The sequence below is a fragment of the Theobroma cacao genome, chromosome 1 (assembly GCF_053813885.1).
Source record: "Theobroma cacao isolate CCN51 chromosome 1, ASM5381388v1, whole genome shotgun sequence".
NCBI lineage: Eukaryota > Viridiplantae > Streptophyta > Magnoliopsida > Malvales > Malvaceae > Theobroma > Theobroma cacao.
The window spans coordinates 15,337,838-15,360,370 of NC_142639.1; the positions used below are offsets into that span (position 1 = coordinate 15,337,838).

The 22,533-nt window shown below is 34.3% G+C and overlaps 2 protein-coding genes and 1 non-coding gene across 5 annotated transcripts; all 3 read right to left on the bottom strand.

Moving 5' to 3' along the window:
• Positions 1 to 3,533: 3,533 nt before the first annotated feature.
• Positions 3,534 to 10,493, bottom strand: LOC18612636 (Actin binding Calponin homology (CH) domain-containing protein). 3 transcript variants are annotated; one of them, XM_007049537.3, is made up of 15 exons: positions 10,246 to 10,493; positions 9,957 to 10,127; positions 9,303 to 9,544; positions 9,035 to 9,206; positions 8,364 to 8,402; positions 8,188 to 8,256; positions 7,783 to 7,899; positions 7,183 to 7,394; positions 6,456 to 6,611; positions 5,881 to 6,080; positions 5,596 to 5,753; positions 5,045 to 5,141; positions 4,507 to 4,598; positions 3,867 to 4,052; positions 3,534 to 3,767 (listed from the first exon to the last, which is right to left on the bottom strand). In XM_007049537.3, exons 1-14 carry the CDS (start codon positions 10,330 to 10,332, stop codon positions 3,882 to 3,884), a joined length of 1,983 nt encoding a protein of 660 aa, XP_007049599.2. In that variant the 5' UTR covers positions 10,333 to 10,493; the 3' UTR covers positions 3,534 to 3,767; positions 3,867 to 3,881. The 3 variants fall into 3 exon arrangements, with proteins under 3 accessions (XP_007049599.2, XP_017974140.1, XP_017974132.1); XM_018118651.2 differs by having other exon boundaries at positions 3,534 to 3,787; XM_018118643.2 differs by having other exon boundaries at positions 3,534 to 4,052.
• Positions 10,494 to 14,104: 3,611 nt separating this feature from the next.
• On the bottom strand, positions 14,105 to 20,083 carry LOC18612637 (protein PEP-RELATED DEVELOPMENT ARRESTED 1, chloroplastic). The gene is made up of 9 exons (XM_018118798.2): positions 19,712 to 20,083; positions 18,488 to 18,643; positions 17,536 to 17,604; positions 17,251 to 17,421; positions 15,998 to 16,141; positions 15,330 to 15,488; positions 15,127 to 15,192; positions 14,884 to 14,943; positions 14,105 to 14,480 (listed from the first exon to the last, which is right to left on the bottom strand). The coding sequence occupies exons 1-9, from the start codon at positions 20,039 to 20,041 to the stop codon at positions 14,436 to 14,438; spliced, it is 1,200 nt and encodes a 399-aa protein (XP_017974287.2). The 5' UTR covers positions 20,042 to 20,083; the 3' UTR covers positions 14,105 to 14,435.
• Positions 20,084 to 20,149: 66 nt separating this feature from the next.
• Positions 20,150 to 20,222, bottom strand: TRNAK-UUU (transfer RNA lysine (anticodon UUU)). Its single transcript has one exon. It is a non-coding gene; the product is annotated as a tRNA-Lys (tRNA).
• Positions 20,223 to 22,533: the final 2,311 nt, after the last annotated feature.

A 22,533-nucleotide genomic window follows, 5' to 3' on the forward strand; every position in this document is an offset into this window, starting at 1 on the left:
TGTTCAAGAATAAACAGTGTATTATCTTTGAGCCGCATGGTGTTGAGTTGATGACTATCAAAACAAGAAATAAGTGTTATCCCTTAAACTTGCTGAAAACTGAACATAGAGTTTTTGTCAGTGAAGTAGATACCTCCGAGACTTGGCATAGGAGGTTAGGTTATGTGAATTTTGGTTCTCTGATGAAAATGTCTTTAGGAGATGTGGTTGAGGGAGTACTTGCAATTATGAAACCAGATAAGGTTTGTGAAGCTTGTTAGTGTCGTAAATAAACTAGGAAACTAATTCCTAAGGAGAGAAGTTGGAAAGCAAAGCAAAAACTGGAGTTAGTGCATACTAATATTAGTGTTTTAATGAAAACACTGTCTCTGAGTGGCAGTAAGTGGTTTGTAATATTCATTGATAACCTCACACATTTCTGTTGGATTTATTTCTTAAAATAGAAGTCTGAAGTACTAAAGAACTTTATCAAGTTCCAAATCTTGGTTGAGAACTTTACAAAGTTGAAAATCAAGACATTAAGGATAGATAATGGAAAAGAATATACTTCTGCTAACTTTGAGAAGTATATGGAAGAATTTGGTGTGCAACATCAACTTACAGTTCCTTATAATCTTCATCAGAATGGCACTGCGAAAGAAAAAATAGAGCAGTAATGGAAATGGTCAAATGCATGCTTTATCAGATGAAACTACCTAAGAAATTTTGAGCTAAGGCAATTAACACTGCAAATTACATCTTAAATAGGGTTTATTCAAGAGTGTTTCCCTAAAAAACAACATATGAACTCTGGTACAGAATCAAGCCTTCAATATTTCATTTTAAGACTTTTTTTTAATGTGTCTTCTGGCAAGGTTATCATTTCCAAGGATGTAGTTTTTGATAAAGGGTATTTTTGGAACTAGGAAAATAACTTGTTGAAACTGGTGAGAAAAGAGAAACACTTGTTAAAACTTCATTGGTTGATGATTCTAAGACAATAAACACTGAAGATGAGTCCTTAGTTGTAAGAGGGACAAGGTCATTGCAAGATATCTACGGTAAATGCAAATTAGTAATGGCTGAACCTACATATTACAAATATGCTCACTTGGACAGAAACTGGCAAGAAGCTATGGATGTTGAAATCAAAATGATTAAGAAGAATGGTACTTGGATCATTACTGATAGGCTTGAAAATCAAAAAGTGATAGGTGTCAAGTGCATATTCAGGACAAAATTAAATCTTGATAGTTCAATGAACAAATATAAAGCAGATTAATGATGAAAGGGAATGCTGAAATCAAAATGATTAAGAAGAATGGTACTTGGATCATTACTGATAAGCTTGAAAATCAGAATGTGATAGGTGTCAAGTGGATATTCAAGACAAAATTAAATCTTGATGGTTCAGTAAACAAATATAAAACCAGATTAATAGTAAAAGGTATGCTCAAGTGTATGGTATTGATTACTTCGACACATTTGCACCAGTAACAAGGCATGACATTATTAGAATGCTTGCTGCATTGGTTGCTAAAGAAGGGTGGAAGATATATCACCTGGATATCAATCCTGCATTTCTTAATGGCTATTTAAATAAGGACATTTATATCGATCAGCTTGAAAGGTATAAGGAACCAGGTTTTGAAGGCAAGGTTTGTAAGCTAATTAAAGCCATGTATGGTCTTAAACAAGCACCTAGAGCTTGGTATGAATGGATGGATAATCACTTAAAGAGTCAAGGTTTTGTAAAAAGCATAACTAAATCAACTCTGTATGTGAAGAAGTCTAATGAATCCGTTGTACTTATAGTTGCTTTATATGTTGATGATCTATTGGTTACAAGACCTGAGAATGATTGCTTAGAAGATTTCAAAAGTCAGATGAAAACTGATTTTGAAATGATTGATTTGGGTCAAATGGTGTACTTCCTGGGAATGGAGTTCATTTAAAGCAATAATAGAATCCTTGTGCATCAGACTAAGTATGCCAAGGATTTATTAAAGAAATTTAACATGGAGTCTTGCAAGCCTGTTCATACCCCATTGTCAATTGGTGAAATATTGTGTAAGGTTGATGGAGCAGCAGAAGCAAATGGCTTGATGTTTAGAAGTATGATAGGCTCATTTTTTTATTTGTCAGCAACATGACCTGATATTATGTTTCCTACGAGCTTGCTGTCTAGATTTATGCAAAACCTCTGAGAAACACATTTCAGAGCTACAAAAAAGATACTCAAATATGTAAAAGGCACTATGAACTATGGGATTCAGTTCTATAAGTCTGGAAATGGAGAGCCACAAGGATATGTGGATAGTGACTGGGTTGGCTCCTTGGATCATTCAAAAAGCACTGGAGGATTTTGTTTTTCCTTGGGCAGTGGAGCTTTCTTGTGGAACTCAAAAAAACAAGAAGTGGTGGCCCAATCCTCAGTAGAAGCTGAATACATGGCTACTTCAGCTGTAAATCACATTCTGTGGCTTAGGAAGATTCTATCAGATCTAGGATTTCATCAATCAGAAGGTACTATACTTTATGTTGATAACAAATTAGCTATTACCATTGTAAAAAACCCTATACAACATGGGTGGACCAAGCATATAAGGGTTACATAACATGCTCGAAGAGAAGCTGTGAAGAACAATGAAATTGCTTTACAATATTGTCCAACTTATGAACAAACAACAGATATCTTTACAAAGGGTTTGAATAAAGACCAATTTGAATTTTTGAGAAGTTGTCTAGGGATATGCCAGATTCCAGATCAAGGGGCTGTGTTGAAGATTGATCAGTCTCATTTGGCTGATGATGAAGCTGTTACTGGAACAGGCGGGTGGCACTAGATTTTTGAAGAGAGAAGATAGTCGTTAGCATCAAAACGACAGTGTTTTAACTTTACTCTTTCATTTAACTTTTACGCAAGTTATTGTGTCGTTTTGGTTTGTTTTTAAGTTTTGTAGTCATGAAATGATGTCGTCCAGTATTTCTTCTTCAAGCGTCTGGTCCTTTTAGCACGTTTTTATTTTTTGATTTTTAGCCGTTGCTTGCACAAGATCTAATACTTGTTCTGTGCTAACCCTCCTTTTTTGTTGGTATTCTTGTGAACCTCAAGGCTATATCTCATAGCCTCAGGTAGTTTATTTTTTATGTGAGGTATATAAATTGAAAATGAGAAGATTTGGGAGGAAAGCCATTTTTTTACTCTACTGAATTTCTCTCTTTATTCAATCCATTCTATTGCTCTAGAAAATTATCTCTGAAAAACTCGAAAATATTAACCAGGTGATTCCCGTCTAAACAATATAAATTGACAACAATATCTTTTTTCTTTTGAATTTATTATTGGGACAGTAGTTGTTGCAAGATACCCTCCTAGGACCTCTCATGGACGGGGCTACAGCTAGACAGGGGCCGGCCCCTTTCTTTAGTTCTTGCACAGAGTATAAAGTGGTATAATCATGTTATACATTTGTTCTTAGGGGTAATTAGGCCTTAGGCGTTGTACTTTTTATCAACTCAAGACGGATTGTATGCAAGTTAGAATTGATCCATTTTTGAGATCAATGGTTTCCTTCCTTCAAAATCACTGTATCTCCATTATGCCAAGGAATTAAGAAAAGAGGACGGAGATGACAATGCCATACAAATCACTTTAGAACGGAATCGAAATGTTGACCAATAGATGCAGATAGGTAGCTAGAAGAACGGAAAGAAGAAAAATGGAAACGGAAAGACTATTCACATATGCGTTTGCGTTTGCAAAATTTGCTTGCACACCCCGATTCCTGTAATGCCATGAAACAATCTTTGCAACTCAAATTTAATCCAAAGCGGGAGTGTGTAATGAAGAGAAACAACCAAGAAAATAGAGTTTGAGCACCTACTTATACATCCCTCTTCTACTCTAGTGATGATTCAGATGCTGAGTCGTCAATTGTTGAATTAGAGATCGTCTCCAGTGGGCTTCCGTTTTCGCTATCTGAAGTTGCAGATGGTTTCTCTTCAACGGGTTGTTTCAAGAACCAATACATGATACTTGCAGTCAATGTGAGGATCATTTTTTGATTCACCTGAAATGATGTCCCACCATGTTAAAAATCCATGTAAGCATATGATACAAACAAAATTGAAAAGGAAAATGGAGTTCCAGCTTTGCATTATTGGAGAAGGTCATGACTGGTTCGTGTTTTTATGTCCCGGTATGGGGACAAAAATCCTCTCACCTAAACTTTCAATAGCTATATTCAAGGGGACATTCAAAAGCCTAATGTATCCATTGACAGTGTCAACTTTCATTGACTCCTCATGGATCATTCTGCTTTTGTGTGTGTGCATTCAATTTGTCTATGCAAGTAACTGGCTTTATCACCTGTTCCTTGGGTATTGTAACTGACAGTGCCTTATTTCCACAGCATTCCAATAAGTTTATTCAAACAAACAAATTCAAGTCCCATGACTCTTACCAAATATGTGTTTGCTTTAGCAAAATATTAGGAAGAAGTTGCATCTACAGTTAAAAGATACCTCAGTTATGTCTTCAGGAAGCAAAAAAATTGAGCACCCCAGCTTCCTCGCAATACTAATGATGTAGGTGGCATTCATCTTTTTCTGCTCATCTGCAATGCTCCCAAGTAGGGGAAACATGAGTAAAATTACAAAGTTATGTGAAAGAATAAGTAAAATTTGTGCAGGATGTTCATGGTTCAAGAAGGTAAAATGAATGCTTCTAAAGAGGCAATGGGCCTCTATAATTTAGCTCTAAGTTCATTCAGCTAATCTGAAATTGTAGACTTTGTTGAGTGCTGAACTGAAGTTTGCTAGATGTTGAATATATCAAAACAAATAGCAGTTATAGAAGAATGGCATATCTTGTATGATTGATTTTGTAAACTAAAATATGAAAGGCTGTAAAGTTCAGGAAGAAACTATGCTTTAAGATGGTAGCAGAAATTTGAATAAACCACCATGTTAAATAATGAACAATTTTCAAATGTCAAAAAGAGAAAAGAGCAGGGAAAGAAAAACCTTAAGCACCAAAACTTTAGATCAAACAAGGGCATACCAGTTACTCCTTTTGTAACAAGACTCCAGTTTACAGATCTAGGCTGCACTGCACTAAGAAGCTCAAGGAAAAATATGCCATCTGACAAGCTTTTGTCCTGTAAAATGGAAACAGCAATGATCTATAAACTAAACTGCCATTGACCATGAAAGTTGCTATATCCTAGAACCTTCACTTCACTAAGTCCTGCTTAAGTCATTCATGCCCCACTTGATTGTAAGCAATGCTACCAATAGAAGGGCATCTTTCACTAAGTCATTTTGAATCATTACCAACAGATAAGATCCTTCTAAGTCTTTTTATTTTTTCTGGAGAACAATAATAACCCTGAGAAAATCCAAAAATAGCTGTTTACATTAATATGAGCTGTGACATTGGCTCTTAATACACAACAATTCCAAATTTCATGTCCAGCAAAGGCTTAAATAAAAGCATCAACTGTGCGCTCTATAGATTCATTTTACCAGTAGGTCATGAATTTAAACTCTTGAGGTTAAAATCAGATCTATTTAGGAGCAACAACCATTTAAAGCCAGCGGCAGAAACAATACCTTGAAACTATCCATGCGACTCTGGTTTCCGGAATTGCTTACTTTGGTGTTAGCCCACCTTAGAATATCAACATCAGTAATTTCTTTTCCATGGGAATGGAATCTTAGGTTCTTCAGAAGTTGGAGAATGTTGTATCTCATTAATTGCCATAAGTAAGCTGAATAGAAAAATCAACATTCTGTTCAGACAGGACAAAACTAATTTCGAAGCAAGTTCAAGAAAGCCGCAAAATTTTTGAATTGCTATCATATTAACAATGGAAATTCTCATGACAGATAACATACCCAATATTAGTTTTTTATTTCCTTGCACAATGTCATTTCCAGCGATATTAACCAGGGAAAACTTTAACTGTTTCCCTATTTTAACCACTTGGTTACAATTTTCTACTTTCTTAAATGGCAACTTAATAGGAGGCTTGTTAGCAACCTTCCAATTAACAATCCCAGGTGACACCTTGTCAAGGGTCTCTAGAAGAATCCACCTTCACAGGAACAAATTAGTCACTTCATCAGTTCAGCATCAAAATAAAAATGAAAATGTACACATATACAAGCATTACTAATTTCAAATGTAGGAGACAAACATGGCTGTAAGCCATCATAATGTTTTTATATAGAAAACTTATTTCAATCTTGCAGAACTATATTCCGGATCATTTCTTAAATTGTTGGAATTTAAACAACAACAAATTGGGAACAGAAACAATAGTACAAATTTTTCACTGTAGAGTAGAACCTTATTTACTTTTTTCAAGAACTCTGGATAAAACATCATGATAGTAATTATTACAATGATTTATGAAACTTATGATCATAAGAATCATACTGTTAATTATAATCCTTGGAATAATACTTACCCATTTCTGAGATCTTCAAAGACATTGTCAATGTATGTTGAATTTCCAAGACTATTGATCCAGAAGCGAAATACTCTTTCTTCTCTAGAAATTTGGGCATCATCTGGTAGAGTTTCAAGAAAAGATATCTGTTTTGTTTGAGTTGAAAGGCCATTCCTGCAGGTACAATATAGTATTTAGCTTTTACATCTTGAACTCATTACCAGTTATAGACATGAAGAAAAACATCATAAGCCATCAATTTGTATTCTTTTGCATATGTGAAACATTCAAAAGGTTACAGTTCATATTCCCATCAATGTATGATATGACAGTTGAAATATTCTACCTGAAGCACATGGAGGATGAAGATAAATGCATAGGCATAGAGAACAGAACCAGCTCTGTAATCATGAGGAATTCAAACATCTGTAAAATAATAAATCTTGCCTATAATTGTGAATACCCATGTATGGCAATACCATATGACATATCTATAACTGCTGTATAAAAATTTTGATGGGCTTGAAATTCTATAGTATAAATTATTGAAAAGTTCCAGATCATAGAACTTATATTAGAAACATTGTCTTGGAAGAAATTAATAATTCTTTCCTATGCTGCTTGACCATATGATATATGTAAAGGATGACAAAAGTTAGCATAGAACTGTAAATGTTCAAAGTAGATAAAGTATTCACTTTCATATTTAAATTAAAAATTATCACTGGAAAAAGGGTGCTCTCACCTGTGCTGGAAAATATGTGCAACGAAAGCAAGATTAAGATTTGGGGAACCATCCACAATATCCTTTGCAGTTAAGTATCTCTTGCATCCCATCCTATCTGCATGTTCAAGGACCAACTTTGCTCTCTGTAATGGATCTTTGACGGCCAATGTAGAGGGATTACTATGCTCAGGTGCAAGAACATTTAAAAGGTACGCATAAGCCTCTGCGTCCTGCAGGTTGAATTAATATGATTAAAAGTGGATTCAAAAGAAAAGGTCTTCACATATTGTAGCTTGCCACTAAACCAAAATCACAGGTTTCACTTACTGTTAGTATAGACAAATTGAGGAAGCAAAAGCCTTATGTATGGTTTGTCCCAATTTCAAGCATTTAGTTTAAGACTAGATATTTCATGGTGGTTTTAAGAAGTTTGAATTTTTATTACATGCTAGCTAATGATGTAAACAGGGAAAAAAAGGTGGTTAAACAAACATCTAGTTATAGTGCTTATTCTAGTTTTTAGGAGTTGGAAATATGCAACATATGCGCATATTAAATAAGCATCTGAGAAAGATATTTGATGGCAATTTACAAATGCTAAAACGAATCTGAAGTTACCTTTACATCAGAAGAGAAATTTGTGACTATTTTCTTGTATGATGATTTCCTCAGTTGAAAATTCATCCACCTCAGCAAGATCTTCTCTGGTGGTAAACTCATCAATTCTTCCACATCCTGTTGGTTTAAGAACAGGCAAATATGTTCAGAAGCAGTTAATCAAACCTCTGAAAAGCACCAAAGTTCTGTCTGATTTGCTGAAAATATGGAGGGGAATGTAAAAATAAAATACAAATTTGAGAGATAGTGGGCATATTAAGAAGAGACCGTGATTCATCACATGTAGTATTAAGGACTTTATATATTTATTTATTCATTTTCCTCCACATTTTAGTTTTCCTTAAAATAATCCACAAACCAAATATAGCCTAATTGAACTGATATTCTGATGAAGTAATATCTTACCTTACTATCATCAACAAGCTCCACCAACTGAGGTGTTTTCTTCAAGTTGAGGTCCGCCAACAGTTGTATCTAAAATAGCATTACCATTAGCAAGATTAACCAATGCTCTCATAAGTAGCAGAGATTGCAAATATTTAATTAGTTTGGATAGCCAATAATTTGAGAGCTCAAGTTACCTTAATAATTTGAGAAATCAATCCTAGCACAAGATGTCTCTGTAAAAGGAGTCAGAGATGATATCATTCGCACCAATTACTTGCAAAATATAAGCTTAAATAATTGAATTAATTAGTCATTAAACTCAACATATTCTGGAACACAAAAAAGAACTTAGATTGGAAGAGTAGATGTAGCAAGAACAAGAAATAGCTCAGAATTTTGGTTTAATTAATAAACAGATAAATTCGGTTTGGTTTGGGCAAGCCACAAGTCCTTGTACCCCATAATTCAGCCTTATAGAATGTGAATAAGTTATAAGACCGCTGCATATAGATTACTCCAAAAGGCATCCAAGGATGAAGGGCTAAAAGAAAATAAAAGTTAACTACTAATGAATGAGCTCAGAAATAGGATACTAGCTGAAATCCTATACCTAGTCCAAGCCAAATAGAGTAGCAATGAGCATTCCAACTCCAATATCATATGGAGTAACAGCTTAGAAGCATAAAAATAGCTTTAAAGATTGACACATTGGCAACAGCTCTGGGCATTGCAAATACAACAGAAGCAATAACGCATGCTTTAAAACAAATTTGTTGATATCTAAAGGTCTTTCCTAAACTCAAAAGTTAAAAGCCAACCATCAAATAAACTATTTCAATAATGCAACAGTATAGTATATGCATACCCTTCCTTCAATGAAATCTTGTGTCCCAATATTGACTACAGTGCAACCAATAGCCTTGGCAGAGTTGAGACATAGCGTATGATTTTCGTTTCTTTCCCATGGATTGAGCACCCTCTTAGTATTAATAGCCCTTTCATCAATCGTACCCGGAACTGCTACATTTATAAGCTTGCTGCATTCGTGTTGTATAAAAGCTTCAAAACTCCAACATCCCATAAGCATAAAAACAACAAATTCAAAAGCTTTAAAAGTTGAAAGAATAATTTACCAAAGAAGAACTCCATCTTTAACAATCTCAAAGAGATCATTAGAGGAAGGATTAATGGGTAAGTATTTGTTTAAGAACCCATCTTGAGCAAGATAATTATTGATATGGGCAACATAGGATGCCTTTTCAGATTCGCTTATGGTGTGAAGCAGAGTAGTTGTAGCTGCTTTTAGGAATGCTGATGAGTTCTTTGCTGGACTTCCTGTTCTTGCACTTGCATGTGCATGAAGTTTCAAATAAACCTATCCACAAAAATCCAAATCCCAATTATTTCAGAAGAAAAAAATGGGGAAATTCAACTCTCCCTTTCATTTCTCCTCCCAGTATTAGTTAATCCTCCAAGCATCTTAAAAATTCCTTTTTTTTTTTGTTTAGATCAAAAAAATATGTTATGTAGGTAAAAATAAATTACAAGAAAGGAATGACTGATTGTCTACTTTCCAGGACAATAGAAAAATGGAAGAAAAAAAAAGAAAAGAACTTTTCTGAAAAGTTATATTTTAAATATTGCTAGGATAAAAAAAACAGAGCAAGCAAATTCAAATTTTCATAAGCTAAAATTTTCAGCTAAAAAAATAGAATCAAACAACCAAAAGAAGAGGATCTTAACAATCTAAAAACGGATTGGAACCAATAGTAAGAACATCAACCGACCTTCAAAAAGAACTCGAAATCGACTTCATCGTTCAAGTTAGGATACAAATCAGCGATAAAATCAGCTCGTTCTTGCTCACTCAGATTCTCTCCTACAACTTTCAACCTCGACATTCTCGATGCTAAGTCTCCCACCGTCAGCTTCCCGCTCTCTCTTCTCATACTCATAAACTACAAATACAGAAACCAAAAAAAAAAATGTTAGTTACGAACTTACGACCAAAACAGATTCATAACTGGAAAAAAAAGATCGAAAAAAGAAAAAAAAAAGAATCATTTCTTCACTTACGTGAGTCTTTAAGCTGCGAAGCTCGACTTGAGTGAACTGGTTCTGCAGCCATGGATCTGAGACCAAAATGCCAACGTAACCTGACATTTCTTTATCTTGACCAAAATCTCCTTACAGTCAATATGTTAAAAAAAATAAAGCTTTAGTTCTCTCCGGTTTCTTCAGCTCTCTGTTTTTCTGGTTTTGAGCTGAGAAATCAATCTGGGAAGAAGGGAACAGTGGGGTGGGACGGGTTGGAGCTGTCACAAGTTCAAAGTTGTTCTTTTGAGAATTCAAATTATGACCATTTTGTCCTCTCGATAATTTTTTTATATTTCTTTTATATTTTTTGAAAATGAGAAGGCAGTGTGGGCCTCTGGGCCCATTTAGCTTCAACCCACTTCAAGGGATGGAGATGGGGTCCCACTGTGCCAGTTTTAAGGAGAATTCAAGTTTATGCCTAATTTGTCCCTCCAATTTAAAACAAGTGGTTTGAATGTGATTTTATTTTTCCAGCTTTGAACTGTTAAAGCAACTGCTTTTTTTGGGTATGATTAAGGCTCTGTGTTTTTTAACTTCACAGCAGGGGCCCCGTCTGATTATTAATAACTATGATTAAAAGAGACATCTAAAACAGTAAGTAAGGACTTAAGATTCTCTTTCTCTCAATTGTTGGAGTTAAGTTCCGCCATACGATATGAGTACCCAATCCACCGTTTAACTTGATAATGTTTTCGGTTAATCCATGTTTTAAAGACAAGTAATGATTTTCAGAGTCCTTTAATTATAAACTGCAACACATTAAAATGTGTTGAACACACATTCGATCAATAAAATTCCAACTCTTTTCGTTCATTAGAAGAAAATATGTCCAATCATGAATGAATGTCGTAAATAAAAGTTGGTCAAGATTGAAAAGTTTTTGAATTATAATGCAAGCTGCAAACTCTAATGATTAATGCAATGGGTAAATGAAGGGCAGTTGAATCACTGCAGAAAGCAAATTGACCAAGAAACCCCGACACCCATGGCCTTGATGATATGATAAACAGTCATTTCCTTCAAAAAGAAGAAGGGTTATCAGATAACAAAAGGAGGTGGTTTTCTTGTTTTGACGTTTACTAGTAAAAGCCCATTAGGAAAGCTAAGTTTAACTAAAGTGTTAAGCCTTTACAAAGAAAACAGATGAAGGTCTCCTTTCATCGATCATCTTGGACAAACAAGTATACATTGGCTTTCATATGAACACCTCTTTAATGACTTAACAGTTATAACCGAATTAATTAATTAATTAATATGGGACTCCAACTTGCCTTTTCCATGTTGGGGAAAAGTAAATATAATGACAGCTTCGAATGATATATTCGTCCATTTTGGACATGCTACCCAACCATTGCACTTTGCTATTAAGACACAACACATGCACAAATCTGGGCCCTCCCAAGGGTTAAATCTATTCTTTCTTTTGTAGCCTTTGTTCCATTTTGGATTATTCTTACTACTTAAAAATTGGTTCAATAACAAGATATGAAGGAGTTGCTATGATAAGAAAAAAAAAAAGAGTAAATGTTGTAAATAAATAAAAGAATGTGTTAGAAAACGATGGTAAAAAAGATAAATTGATCCATTTTAGATATGCTATTGCATTTTGATATTACTGCCCAGACATTAATCTACATGAGGAAAATACATCTTATCCTATAATATAGTATAGCATACAAAAAGCAGGTGATATGAGGAGTAATAAAGTAAAAGAAATATTACTTTATTAATCACATTGTTAGAGAATTGAAATAAAAGAATGCTTAATTTGAGGGAAAGATGAATAGGTCATTAGATGACTTTAACTTAAAAACACATGGAGTGCCATACAAGTTCGGATTCTCCTTTGAGCTTGACCAAGTAAAATATCTTAAAGTCATTTTCAACGTAAAGGATTAATCATGACCAACTTCAATATAATTATTGTTAATTCAGTAATTCCAACCCATTAACAAATTTTGAATTTTTTCCTTTAAAAAAAATAAATTTTTGGACAAGTAAGGACATAATTTTGTGTTAAAAGACCCAGAACTTTTAAGGATTAAGAGTCAGTTATTGTTTTCTTCTTTACTATTGTATGAAGAAAGGAAATTAAGAAGAATAAATCCCAGAAAAGGGAAGGAATGAATCGATTTACAGTGACAAAAGATTAGGCCAATACGTGCACATGATGGATGCAATGAGGCCTGCCATAGCAAACGCAGGGCGGCTGATTTCCATTATCGATTTCACCATTTTCTCCATTCAAAAACAGCCATGTGATGTGGTGTGATGGGGGGACCAAACCCACCAAGCGAGGTTTTTATGGTATGCAGTGAATCCATATTCAACCCCATTTTCATTTTTAATGTTTTCAATTCTATATCCAGAATTTGTTAATTATTTTGTTGTTGTTGTTTTTTTTTTTTTTTTTTAACTTTTAATAAGTATTTATTAATCCAGGGCCAAAGTTACATTCGTATGATCTGGTTTGATTGTGAATCTCATTAGATGGACCCATCAGCAGATCCTCTGAATACAGGATATTGATCAGATCAAGTATTATATATGCTACCTGCGTGAGCTCAAAATTAAAGAAGATGATGATGATGAATTCCATTTGCTTTCAGTTCACCCCTATCCCTATGGATGGGGAGAGAGAGAGAGAGAGAGAAGAGAGGAAAGTGAAAATATAGAGTGACATGCAAGAACTTATCAACCTATCAAGGTTGTGAGAAACATCATTTGCTGCATGTGATTTATCACACACAAATAATCCACTAGTAAGTGAAACCCAATGTGGAGTTTATTCCAATAGAAATACAACAAAACAATGCATCCACCTTAATCCAAAAGCCATACTTCTCCCTCTTGGATGACTAGAAAAAAGTTGTTCATTCCAAGCACGCCATGAGACTTGACAACAAATTTTGAAAGAGACTGCTCACATGGGGTAATTCCACTCTTATTTTTATTTAATTGGTTCGTGAAAAGAAGATTTGGGGAGAAGAAGAAGATACACAGAAACAAGGGTGGCATGAGAAGAGAGCAGAGGTAGGCTGGTAGGGCAATGTGGTGCCAAATCCTATTTGGTGATTGTTTCATTCACATATTTGCTTTACATCAAAGGCTAAAAACACTAAAGCCACGAGGGGAGTGGGGGGGTGTTAGTGGGGAAAAGGCTTTGTAAATTATTGAGGGAATATGTAGCAATCCTTGCTGTTTTTGCTTCTACTTCTCACAACATTTAAATCATTACCAAGGTTCTTTGCGGATCCCCATGTTATAACATTGGCCATTAAGTGGGACCTTTCCCCACATGGCAATCCACCATTGTTAACTGGATTGTGAATTTTCATCATTGTTAGCTGATTCGGGATGCAGCAAATGTATGATTTGGGTTGCACAAGGATTTGATTTGTTCCATCATTGAAGATTTGATTAACAACTTAAGATAATTTACAATGAATTTCACAAAGAAGGAAAATGCAGCTCTCCTCTCTGTGACCCAGGTCGAGTTAGGCTACGAAAGGAAGTTCTTAGGTTATGGATATCACCATCGATCTTGAACCAAATTTCCTGTGGTTAACACATCATTGTCACTGAAAATAAAGACTAAAAGGATGGCAACACCTAAAAGATTAGGCAAAGATATGAGAAGGGGAGGAGTGTTATCAGAAGGGTAGACAAACCCTTGGAAAATGCTTTCTATGACATGCACCTTGATCTATGTATCCAAGTCTGTTGGGTGGTTGAGTTTGACAAGGTAAAGCCGTTTGTGATTCTCTGAGTGATTGTCAGAGGATTGCTTTTTGCTTCTAGTTCAATGCTAAGAATTGCCCATGAGGGAAGAAAAATATAAAGCAAGCAACAAATGTATGTATATCAACCGACAGTTTTTTGCCTTCATGTTAGATACATTCATTCGTAAGGAGAACATCATCCCAACCCAACTTTTGGCCGGCAAGACTACTAAAATCCAAAATAGTGCATAACAGTTCATTCTAACATATGTACATGATACATCTAACATTGCTCAATTTCTCAACGACCCACTGTCATAGATATTTCAGAGTTTGGAGCAGTAATAACTAAACTTTACTTACCAAATCATCACTCTCCCTAGAGAAATGATAAAAATTGGGCATATGATGTAATCAAACTTCAGGTACATGCCACTGAAAGAAACATTAGAATGCAATTTCCTGAAGAACTTGAAGTGTCTTCTGATGAACCTGGACAAATGATAGATAAAGATGAGACCACAGACAAACAGCAATGAATTACGGCCAGTCAAATGTTAAAACAGTTCAACAAGCTTAATTGCACATTGCGATTGAGATGAAGCAAATTCTAGAAAATATTGGAAAATATATTCCACAACAATGCATCACATTTTACTTCAAAGTTCTCAATCAATTATCAAAACCCTATTAGGATGATCCATAAAATATGTGCAGCACAATTTATAGTATGTAAGAGTATCAAATTCACATGAATCCTCTACACTTAACCTGTCAATGGGAGCTGTGAAAAAAACAATAAAAGATTATAATAGAAGACAACAGAATATGCTTATGACAGAGACAATAGTTAATTTCAAGATTTACTAAGAATGCAAGGCAATAGATAATTTACCCATTCTAGATGTTGTGCAGTTATGCCAGAGACATTTCCATTGTATATACCACCCAAGACCTAAGAATGCCAAGAAAGGAAGTTCCATCAGTGTTCATATTGCATGCGGAAAAAAAGTGATTTGAGGAGTTCATGCGCACATAAGCTAGGGCATGCAATAAAAGGCAATTGAACCTTTGCATGCCATGAGGTCCAAAACATCAAGTCACAACTCTGTTGACTAATAGAGTAAGTGAAGGATACCTTTGTGACAGTCTCAAGAAACATGCCAGGGCGAACAGGAAGCGGTTTTCTCCCTGTAACACTGCCCTGGTTATCATGACAAGAAGTGAGTCAATACACTAGAATTTCCATGATTCGGCATGTAACACGTCTAGCCAAAAATCCAGAGGTCTTTTATTATTAATGAACACAGAAAATAGTGTATAAATGAATCTAAAACTGACCCTTCCTGCAATTCCGCTGGATTTCATTCTACCAGCATTAGCTTCTTCATCGGTGTCAGAGTAGTCTGCACCTTCATCCTTTCCTAGCATCACATATTTTATCATTTCCTGGACAGTTTTCCCAGGTTTCAGAGCTACAAGTTTCGTTAAGAAGTTCACCTGCATCAATAAGATTAGAGGATCATAAATAATTTATCATATAAATTTTAGATATTTTTAGAAATAAAGTATTAAATGGTATTATCCTGCATGGGTTTGTTTTGATGTCTATTTGAGCCTTACATCTAGGTTAGGCCTCTCTCCTTATTGCCAATGAGTTTTCTGCTATATGCTTAACATGATATCAAAACCATAGTTAGTAATTGGTTTTTTATTAAAAATATTAACATTGTATCGAGACATAGGTTGTTTACTGTTTATTGTTTATTGCCCTGTTTTCACTGTCTCAACCAGGCATGTGTTCTCAGCTATTCCATCGAGCCTCCACATGAAGGGGAGTGCTAAATGGGGTTATCCCACATTGCTTTGGCGTGACATCTGTTGTTGCACTATATACAGGTTGGGCCTCTCTCCAACCAATGGCAATTGCTTTTAGATTTGATGCTTAGCATAGGGATTAGCCACCTATCTTAATCAGTTTTAGATTTCGTAAATGCAATCATGCACACCTCTGATTCAGGAAGAGTACTAAAACCACGGTCATTTCTTTCATCCAATATTCCACCTCCCATCATATTTCGAGCTTCCTCTCTGATCAAAACAAGCCTTGCAAGTAGTTTTCGATCTGGGACAACCGGCCGAGTTTCCATTGTCTAAAAACATTAATAAAGCAAAATAAGTTTAACTGCTAAGAAACTTAGAGAACACCGCCAAATGTGAACCAAAACTAACAGAAATAAAATCCACCCAGTTCTAGTCTCCCCAAAGCAAGCTAATTAAAAGGTAGCAAGAGAAATAATATGCTTTCATACAATATAGTCTATATAATAAAGTCATGTAAAGGAAATCGAAAGGCTTCGAAAGGAATAATTCCATGTTTGTAGCTATAAAGCAGAATATTATTTTTTTTTCTCCACCTAAAATTTGATATATTATCACTTTTTCCATTTCTTTATTATATCAAAACAAAGTATTAGTCAAAAAGGCATCCTGCCTTCCATTTGTTAATAACAATTTCTCTTAGGGAAACAGCAATATAATTCTGCATGCTGAAGTTATTGACATATTCCCTTCACAGTTGTCAACTTGATATGCAGCTTCACCTAGGTGAGAGCGCAATGCTGAGGCAGTCACCTAGGTTAAGTTGGATTGTCTACCCAAAAACAATTAAAACAAAACTAAACTTGGAAATTTGCATCTCAAAAGCAACAATTACAATTCATAAATAGTGCAATTAAACAAATTTCAGGTTGAAAATGTCGAATTTATTGTGTGATAACAGATATAATTCAAGGGGCTTCTTTTTTAATTTTATTTATTGTGTCATGTATGAAGTTACATACAACATATTGTGCATATATATCCAATAAGTTAAAGTTTTAACAATGAATGAATCCTTTGGAAAATAATACATCACAAAGTATCTAATAATGATTTTATATTAAAAATGCATTAACAAATGTTGTCTGTTAGTTAGCCTGAATAGAAGCTGACCTATCTGGGTGCTTAGGCGTCTCTTAGGCAAATAATCAACTGAAACAACTTCATTTACAAAATATTAACATGCTCTCAATCAATATCGAGAAATACTTATTAAGATGCAAATAATCACCTTGATGCTCAAGCATCTATCAACTTAAAGAATTTCACGTTGTTCAACACAAAACTTAACAGGTATAAGAGAAGAGTTATATGCAGTCAGCCAATCGACTTCAAGAATGATTAGAAAGTATGATTTATGATAAGACCTTCAAATAAATACCTCTAGTAGATCATCAGCCTGGTTTGCTATATCATTTAGATTTGCTCCAGGAATATGAACTTTGGTGCCATTTGCACTTTTGAAAGCACCACCACCAGCAGCCACTCGCCGTAGCAGTTCATGTCTGCTTTCTTTTTGGGGTGTTCTACAGAGAAGCCCAATCACTTGAACCTTGGGAGCAAGGAAAAACAAGAGAAAATAACTCAGTATTTAGTTCATGCTAGTACATGGACTAATTTTGAACTAAAGTTGAATCAGGTATTGGGCCTCAAGGGACTTCCTTACATGTGGGGGACATTTTTTTGTGAGATGTGATAGCACGGTCTCCTTAATCACCTCAAGCAGTGACTTTCGCTGAATCCAAAAACAACCAAAAGCATTTTTAGTCCATTCTGAATTTTTTAATATGAGACAAAAGCATCAACCGATAAAGAGATCAAACAATGACTGAAGACAAAATGACCAGCTCCAAGCCTGCCAATTTTTTCCTAAGCATAACAGAGGCAGAAATTTCAAACCATGCCAGAGCCCAAACTGACAACAATATACATGCAGAAAACTAACATGGAGTTTCCTACAAGCAGTCCTAAACTACTAGTACTTCCTCAGTCCTATGTCAGGAAAAGAGGAGAAAAAGGCACATAGAAAGAGAGGCACCTTCAAGTAATTTCTAAGGATGTTACAAATCCCTGTAAAAAGAGGCAAATAACCACAATGACTTCTCATACTACATAATCCCGCAAACAGATGATAAGTTGACAACATTGCAAGCACTACATCTTATAGTTGGTCTTGGGTACAAATGAGATCAGGCCGATGGAAGAGCACTTCACAAAACAAGTGATCATCAAGTATCAATGATTCTTCAATTCCAGTTTTAGAATGTCATGCTAAAGTTCCTATTCTCAATAAAGTTTGAAAATTGAAGTACCAAGTGAAAACCCTTTCCAGTCATCTTTAATCTTCAAACAAGCATCTAGGAGGCGTGATAAAATATTTTACAGTTGGAAAAAATCGATATTTGTATATGAAAAAGCTTGCTTTTGAAGCATGGTTTATTTATAACAAAAGTCAAATTAAAATTAAGATGCAGTTTTATTGATCATCCATGTGAACAAATTCAAAAGCTTAATAATTGCCTTCTGAAGCTTTCTACATGTTTTGCTGAAAAGAACTGGTCTACAACGAAGAATGATCTGTAGCAAGTCTGGAAAATGCACAATTAAAGTTGTACTACCTTATCATCTTGGTCCCTCTCAGCGAGTTGGATCATGTAATCTAAGGCCATCATGAACCCTGATTCCATTTCGTCCACCCTTTTCCCAATTACTCCTTGTGCAGCTAATTCAACAGCCACCTCCTCAGATGCCTCATCAATGTTCATATCTTCAAGCTGTACCCACATTACACATCATATAGTCAACATATGGATGCAATTCACTACTGGGCTTGTGAGGATTGGAGAAGAGGGATTCAAAATTCAAAGGTTATGTGCTATTTGACAAATTTTTTCCTAGTCAAAAGCCTCAAAAGAAAATTTGATTTATAATAGGAAGCAAACAATACAAATAGAATTCAGAAAGCTACTAGGTACTGCCTGGTACATATAGACAACTAAAGTCTAAGCCACATTTCAACCATTGTTGCAGCTTAATTATGGGCTCTTTGGACATATCAGCACATAAACTGGAATGAAGGGCCGCTGAAATGTGTGCATAAACATATTAAAAGTCCTCTTAGAAGATTTGCAATATAATATTGCGGAAGATACAATTATTAGGATTCTTATTTCTAAGATTGATTAGGTGTCTGGACTTGCCTATACCCTTCAGCTTTTGAAAATAAAAGTCCAGCAACAATTCTCTAGAAAATCTGCACTGATCAAAGTTCAGACCAGCATATCATTTCAGAGACTCCACATTGCACACCAGATTCAGGCCAATTGTGTTTGGCTGCTGCCACTACTGCTGCTTCTGCGCATGTTTGTTTAAGGTCTATGCCACTTCTTACATAAAACCCCCATGCCTACGAACCAGCAAAGCAAGCTAGTCATTGTGAACCCAAAATACAGGTGATGCTAATATGTAATGAAACTGTTTACTACCAACATCACACAGTGTCCTATGTAGTGTAGCCATCAATGTGTTGATGGCATCACAGGACTTGAATTTTCTCATAAAGAACATAGCATTTCTGCTTTGGACTTCTATTTCCAAGGTCCTCAGCACGTATTGTCTATTTTACTATACCTTGAAAAGTCTAAAGGTAGAAGACTAAGCAAGCAAAGAAGCACTGGAAATTTCTGGATATTCATGCCAAGAAAACAAGTATCCTATTCTTATGAGACCTAAGCAGATCCAAATCACAATTAAATTAAAGTGTCCTAAAAATGATAGATTCTTAAATAATAATAACAATAGAAGTAGTAGTAGTAGTAGTAAGAAAAGAATGGGGAGCTTACAAGGGTAATAATTTCTTGAAGAACAGAAGTGACTTGGTCTCCTCCTTTGAGTAAAGCTTCATACTGTGCAGAATCTAAGTTTTGGGTGTCTTGAACTTGTTGGTTTTGGGTTTTATAAACTGTATCAAATTCTTCATGAGGGTAGCCTCCACCAACTTCATAGCTGGATGACACGCTGCCCAAGAATTGCTTCTTCCTCTTGAGGTGTTTTAGTTGCAAGTGATAGTGGGGATGGGGCAAGTAAGAGGGGATTGATGAGGTGAAGAAGAGTGACGGGAGATTTGGAGTTGAACAAGCAGGGAAGAAGAAGAACACACTGCTCCGCAACATTTGTTTTGTGGGGTTTTGGGTTTTGGAGAATAGAAGATGGGACAAAAATAAAATATAAAGGAATATAAAATATGAAAAATGATAATATTAACGGATAATCCTTAAAACCGCCGTCTGTGGGAATCGAACCCACGACCACATGGTTAAAAGCCATGCGCTCTACCGGCTGAGCTAAGACGGCACTACTTGGACGGCTTGGCTATAAATAGATTTGTAGTTTGTAGTGAGATATTAGTAGAAAACTTGTGAAGTTTCACATTTTCATTATTGATGTATAAAATAATAAGTTAAAAAAGATATTTAAAACTTGCTAAGTTGATCAACTATATATTCAATGAAAGAAAAATTAAAAAGATGTTAATTTTTGCAAAGCAGTGGTTTGATCTGGAAAGTGGATATGAGAGTTGCATTAATTTTTGCAACAACTTTCCTACAAGAAATTAAATGTGCACAGAATTGATGACCCCTCTATCAACTTTGAAATCCTTAGGTTCAAAAAAGGACTTTCGTTTCATGTGCTTCAATCTTGGTATTTATTGTTGACATGCAATTTTAAATCAAAAGTGTTGGTTTTTGGATCCTGGTCCACGGTACATGTGATCCGTGCCTAAACGGGTTTAGCTATTTGTTTGCGCTCCATTCATATTTTTTAGGCTAAATACTTAATCAAGTTTTTGAGTTATATTAAAAAGGTCAATTCAATCTCTATTCTTTTATTTTGTAACTTTTATTTCGAGTCAAATAAGCTTATCTTTTCAATCATTGATTAATTTTCGTTAATTAAAGATACACGTAATACTTTTATATCATGCCATTTATCACGTGACAGTTTGACTTGGCATTTTGATGACATTGTTGTCACATGGCAAATGATGCGACATTAAAAGTTGTTAATTAAGATTTGTATATTTATTTTTTTGTTCAAACATATATCCAAAAATGACCGATTAAAAATTTAAAAAAAAAACATAATTACATTCTTCCTACTTTGTTGAAGCAACATTATGTTTCTAAACAAACTAAATCATCTTATTTAGAGTTTAAGAAAAACTAAAATAAGAATAAATTGAATTCAAAATAATTTAAGACTTTTTCAACTTTCGACTTCTTAACTTTTAAGTTAAAGTTTAGATTAAAGATTTCGAGTTGGTCAACAAAAATGCAAAAATTTGAAACACAAAGAGAAAAAGATCATGACTTTGGATGCAATCGAAGCTTCGTCTCTTCCTTGTCAATCCCCTTTCAATTTTTAGATACTTCCCCTTCCAATCTTGAGCCTCTTTCCATGATACAACTCTCTGCTGTAAAACTTAAAAGAATTGGGTTATTGGGGTTTGAATTTTGAGAAATAGGGTCTACAGAATGAAAAAGAGATTGTAAAGCAAGATTTGATTAGTGGATTTGTCATAGAGAGTTACTTGTTTCTATCATTTTTAACGAAATTTGAAGGTTTCCTCTCTGTTTTATCTTTGTTTTTTCGAATAGAATGGGTTCAATTAGCTAGAAAGAATTTTTTTTTTTGTCTTTACAATAATTGAGTAAATTTTGGGTCTAAACCTAAATTAGATAATTTATTTTGTTAAACACAAAAGGTTTGTCTTTTGTCAAATTATGGGAAAAAGTACTTAGGCTTTTTTTATTTGTTTTAAATTCTTAAACCAATTATTTTTAAACATGCATTTACGTAAAAAGTAAACACACAAATTTTAATCAATAACTTTTAATGTCATGTCATCTGCCACGTGATAATGATATCATCAAAATGCTACATCAAATTGCCACATGGTAGATAGCATGGTATAAAAGTGTCATATGTATCATTGATCAATGGTTAAGGAGAGAGGTTTATTTGATCCGAAATAAAAGTTTGAGAGATTTTTTAAATGTAATAAAAAGATAAAGATTGAATTGACTTTTTTAACATAGTTTAAGAACTTCTTTAGATATAACATCTTCGTTGAAAAAAAAACCCTTGACATAATACTTAAAAAAAAATTTAAACTACTTAAGAGTATTCAAATAAAATTTTATTATTTTATTATATTCAATCAAATTTTTATATTTTCATTTTGAGTCAAATAAAGTTTTATAATTAATGAATGATTAATGATTATTAATAAAAATATAACTTATCATTGTATAACACGTAACGTTGATATGACATGTTCACATATCATTATAGATGATAACATAACATGTTGATATGACATGATGATGAGATCATGTGATATTTTTCATGTTCCGCATTAATATCCTATGAATATAAAATGACAAATGATATTTTGAATAATGACAATTAGTAAACCATTAATTATAAGAGCTTATTTGAATTAAAATATAAATACATAAGCTTTATGTATCACAATAAAAGAATAATGATTTTTTTTGAATTTTCTTAAGTAGTTTAAGATTTTTTTTTCAAACAATACCCTAAAATACTTTTATATATTATTTACAATTAAATTACAAAAAAAAAAATTATATGAATGGGT

Excerpts from the sequence above, each read along its gene's own strand:
- LOC18612636 (XM_007049537.3), bottom strand. The coding sequence starts at position 10,332 with ATGTCAGGTTACGTTGGCATTTTGGTCTCAGATCCATGGCTGCAGAAC. Across the intron at positions 7,395-7,782 it reads ATTTCTCTTCTGATGTAAAG|GACGCAGAGGCTTATGCGTA; the intron begins GTAACTTCAGAT and ends TTCAACCTGCAG. Across the intron at positions 6,612-7,182 it reads GCACATATTTTCCAGCACAG|GAATGGCCTTTCAACTCAAA; the intron begins GTGAGAGCACCC and ends TTGTACCTGCAG.
- LOC18612637 (XM_018118798.2), bottom strand. The coding sequence starts at position 20,041 with ATGTTGCGGAGCAGTGTGTTCTTCTTCTTCCCTGCTTGTTCAACTCCA. Across the intron at positions 18,644-19,711 it reads TTCAAGAAATTATTACCCTT|CTTGAAGATATGAACATTGA; the intron begins GTAAGCTCCCCA and ends ATGTGGGTACAG. Across the intron at positions 15,489-15,997 it reads GTACTCTTCCTGAATCAGAG|GTGAACTTCTTAACGAAACT; the intron begins GTGTGCATGATT and ends TTATTGATGCAG.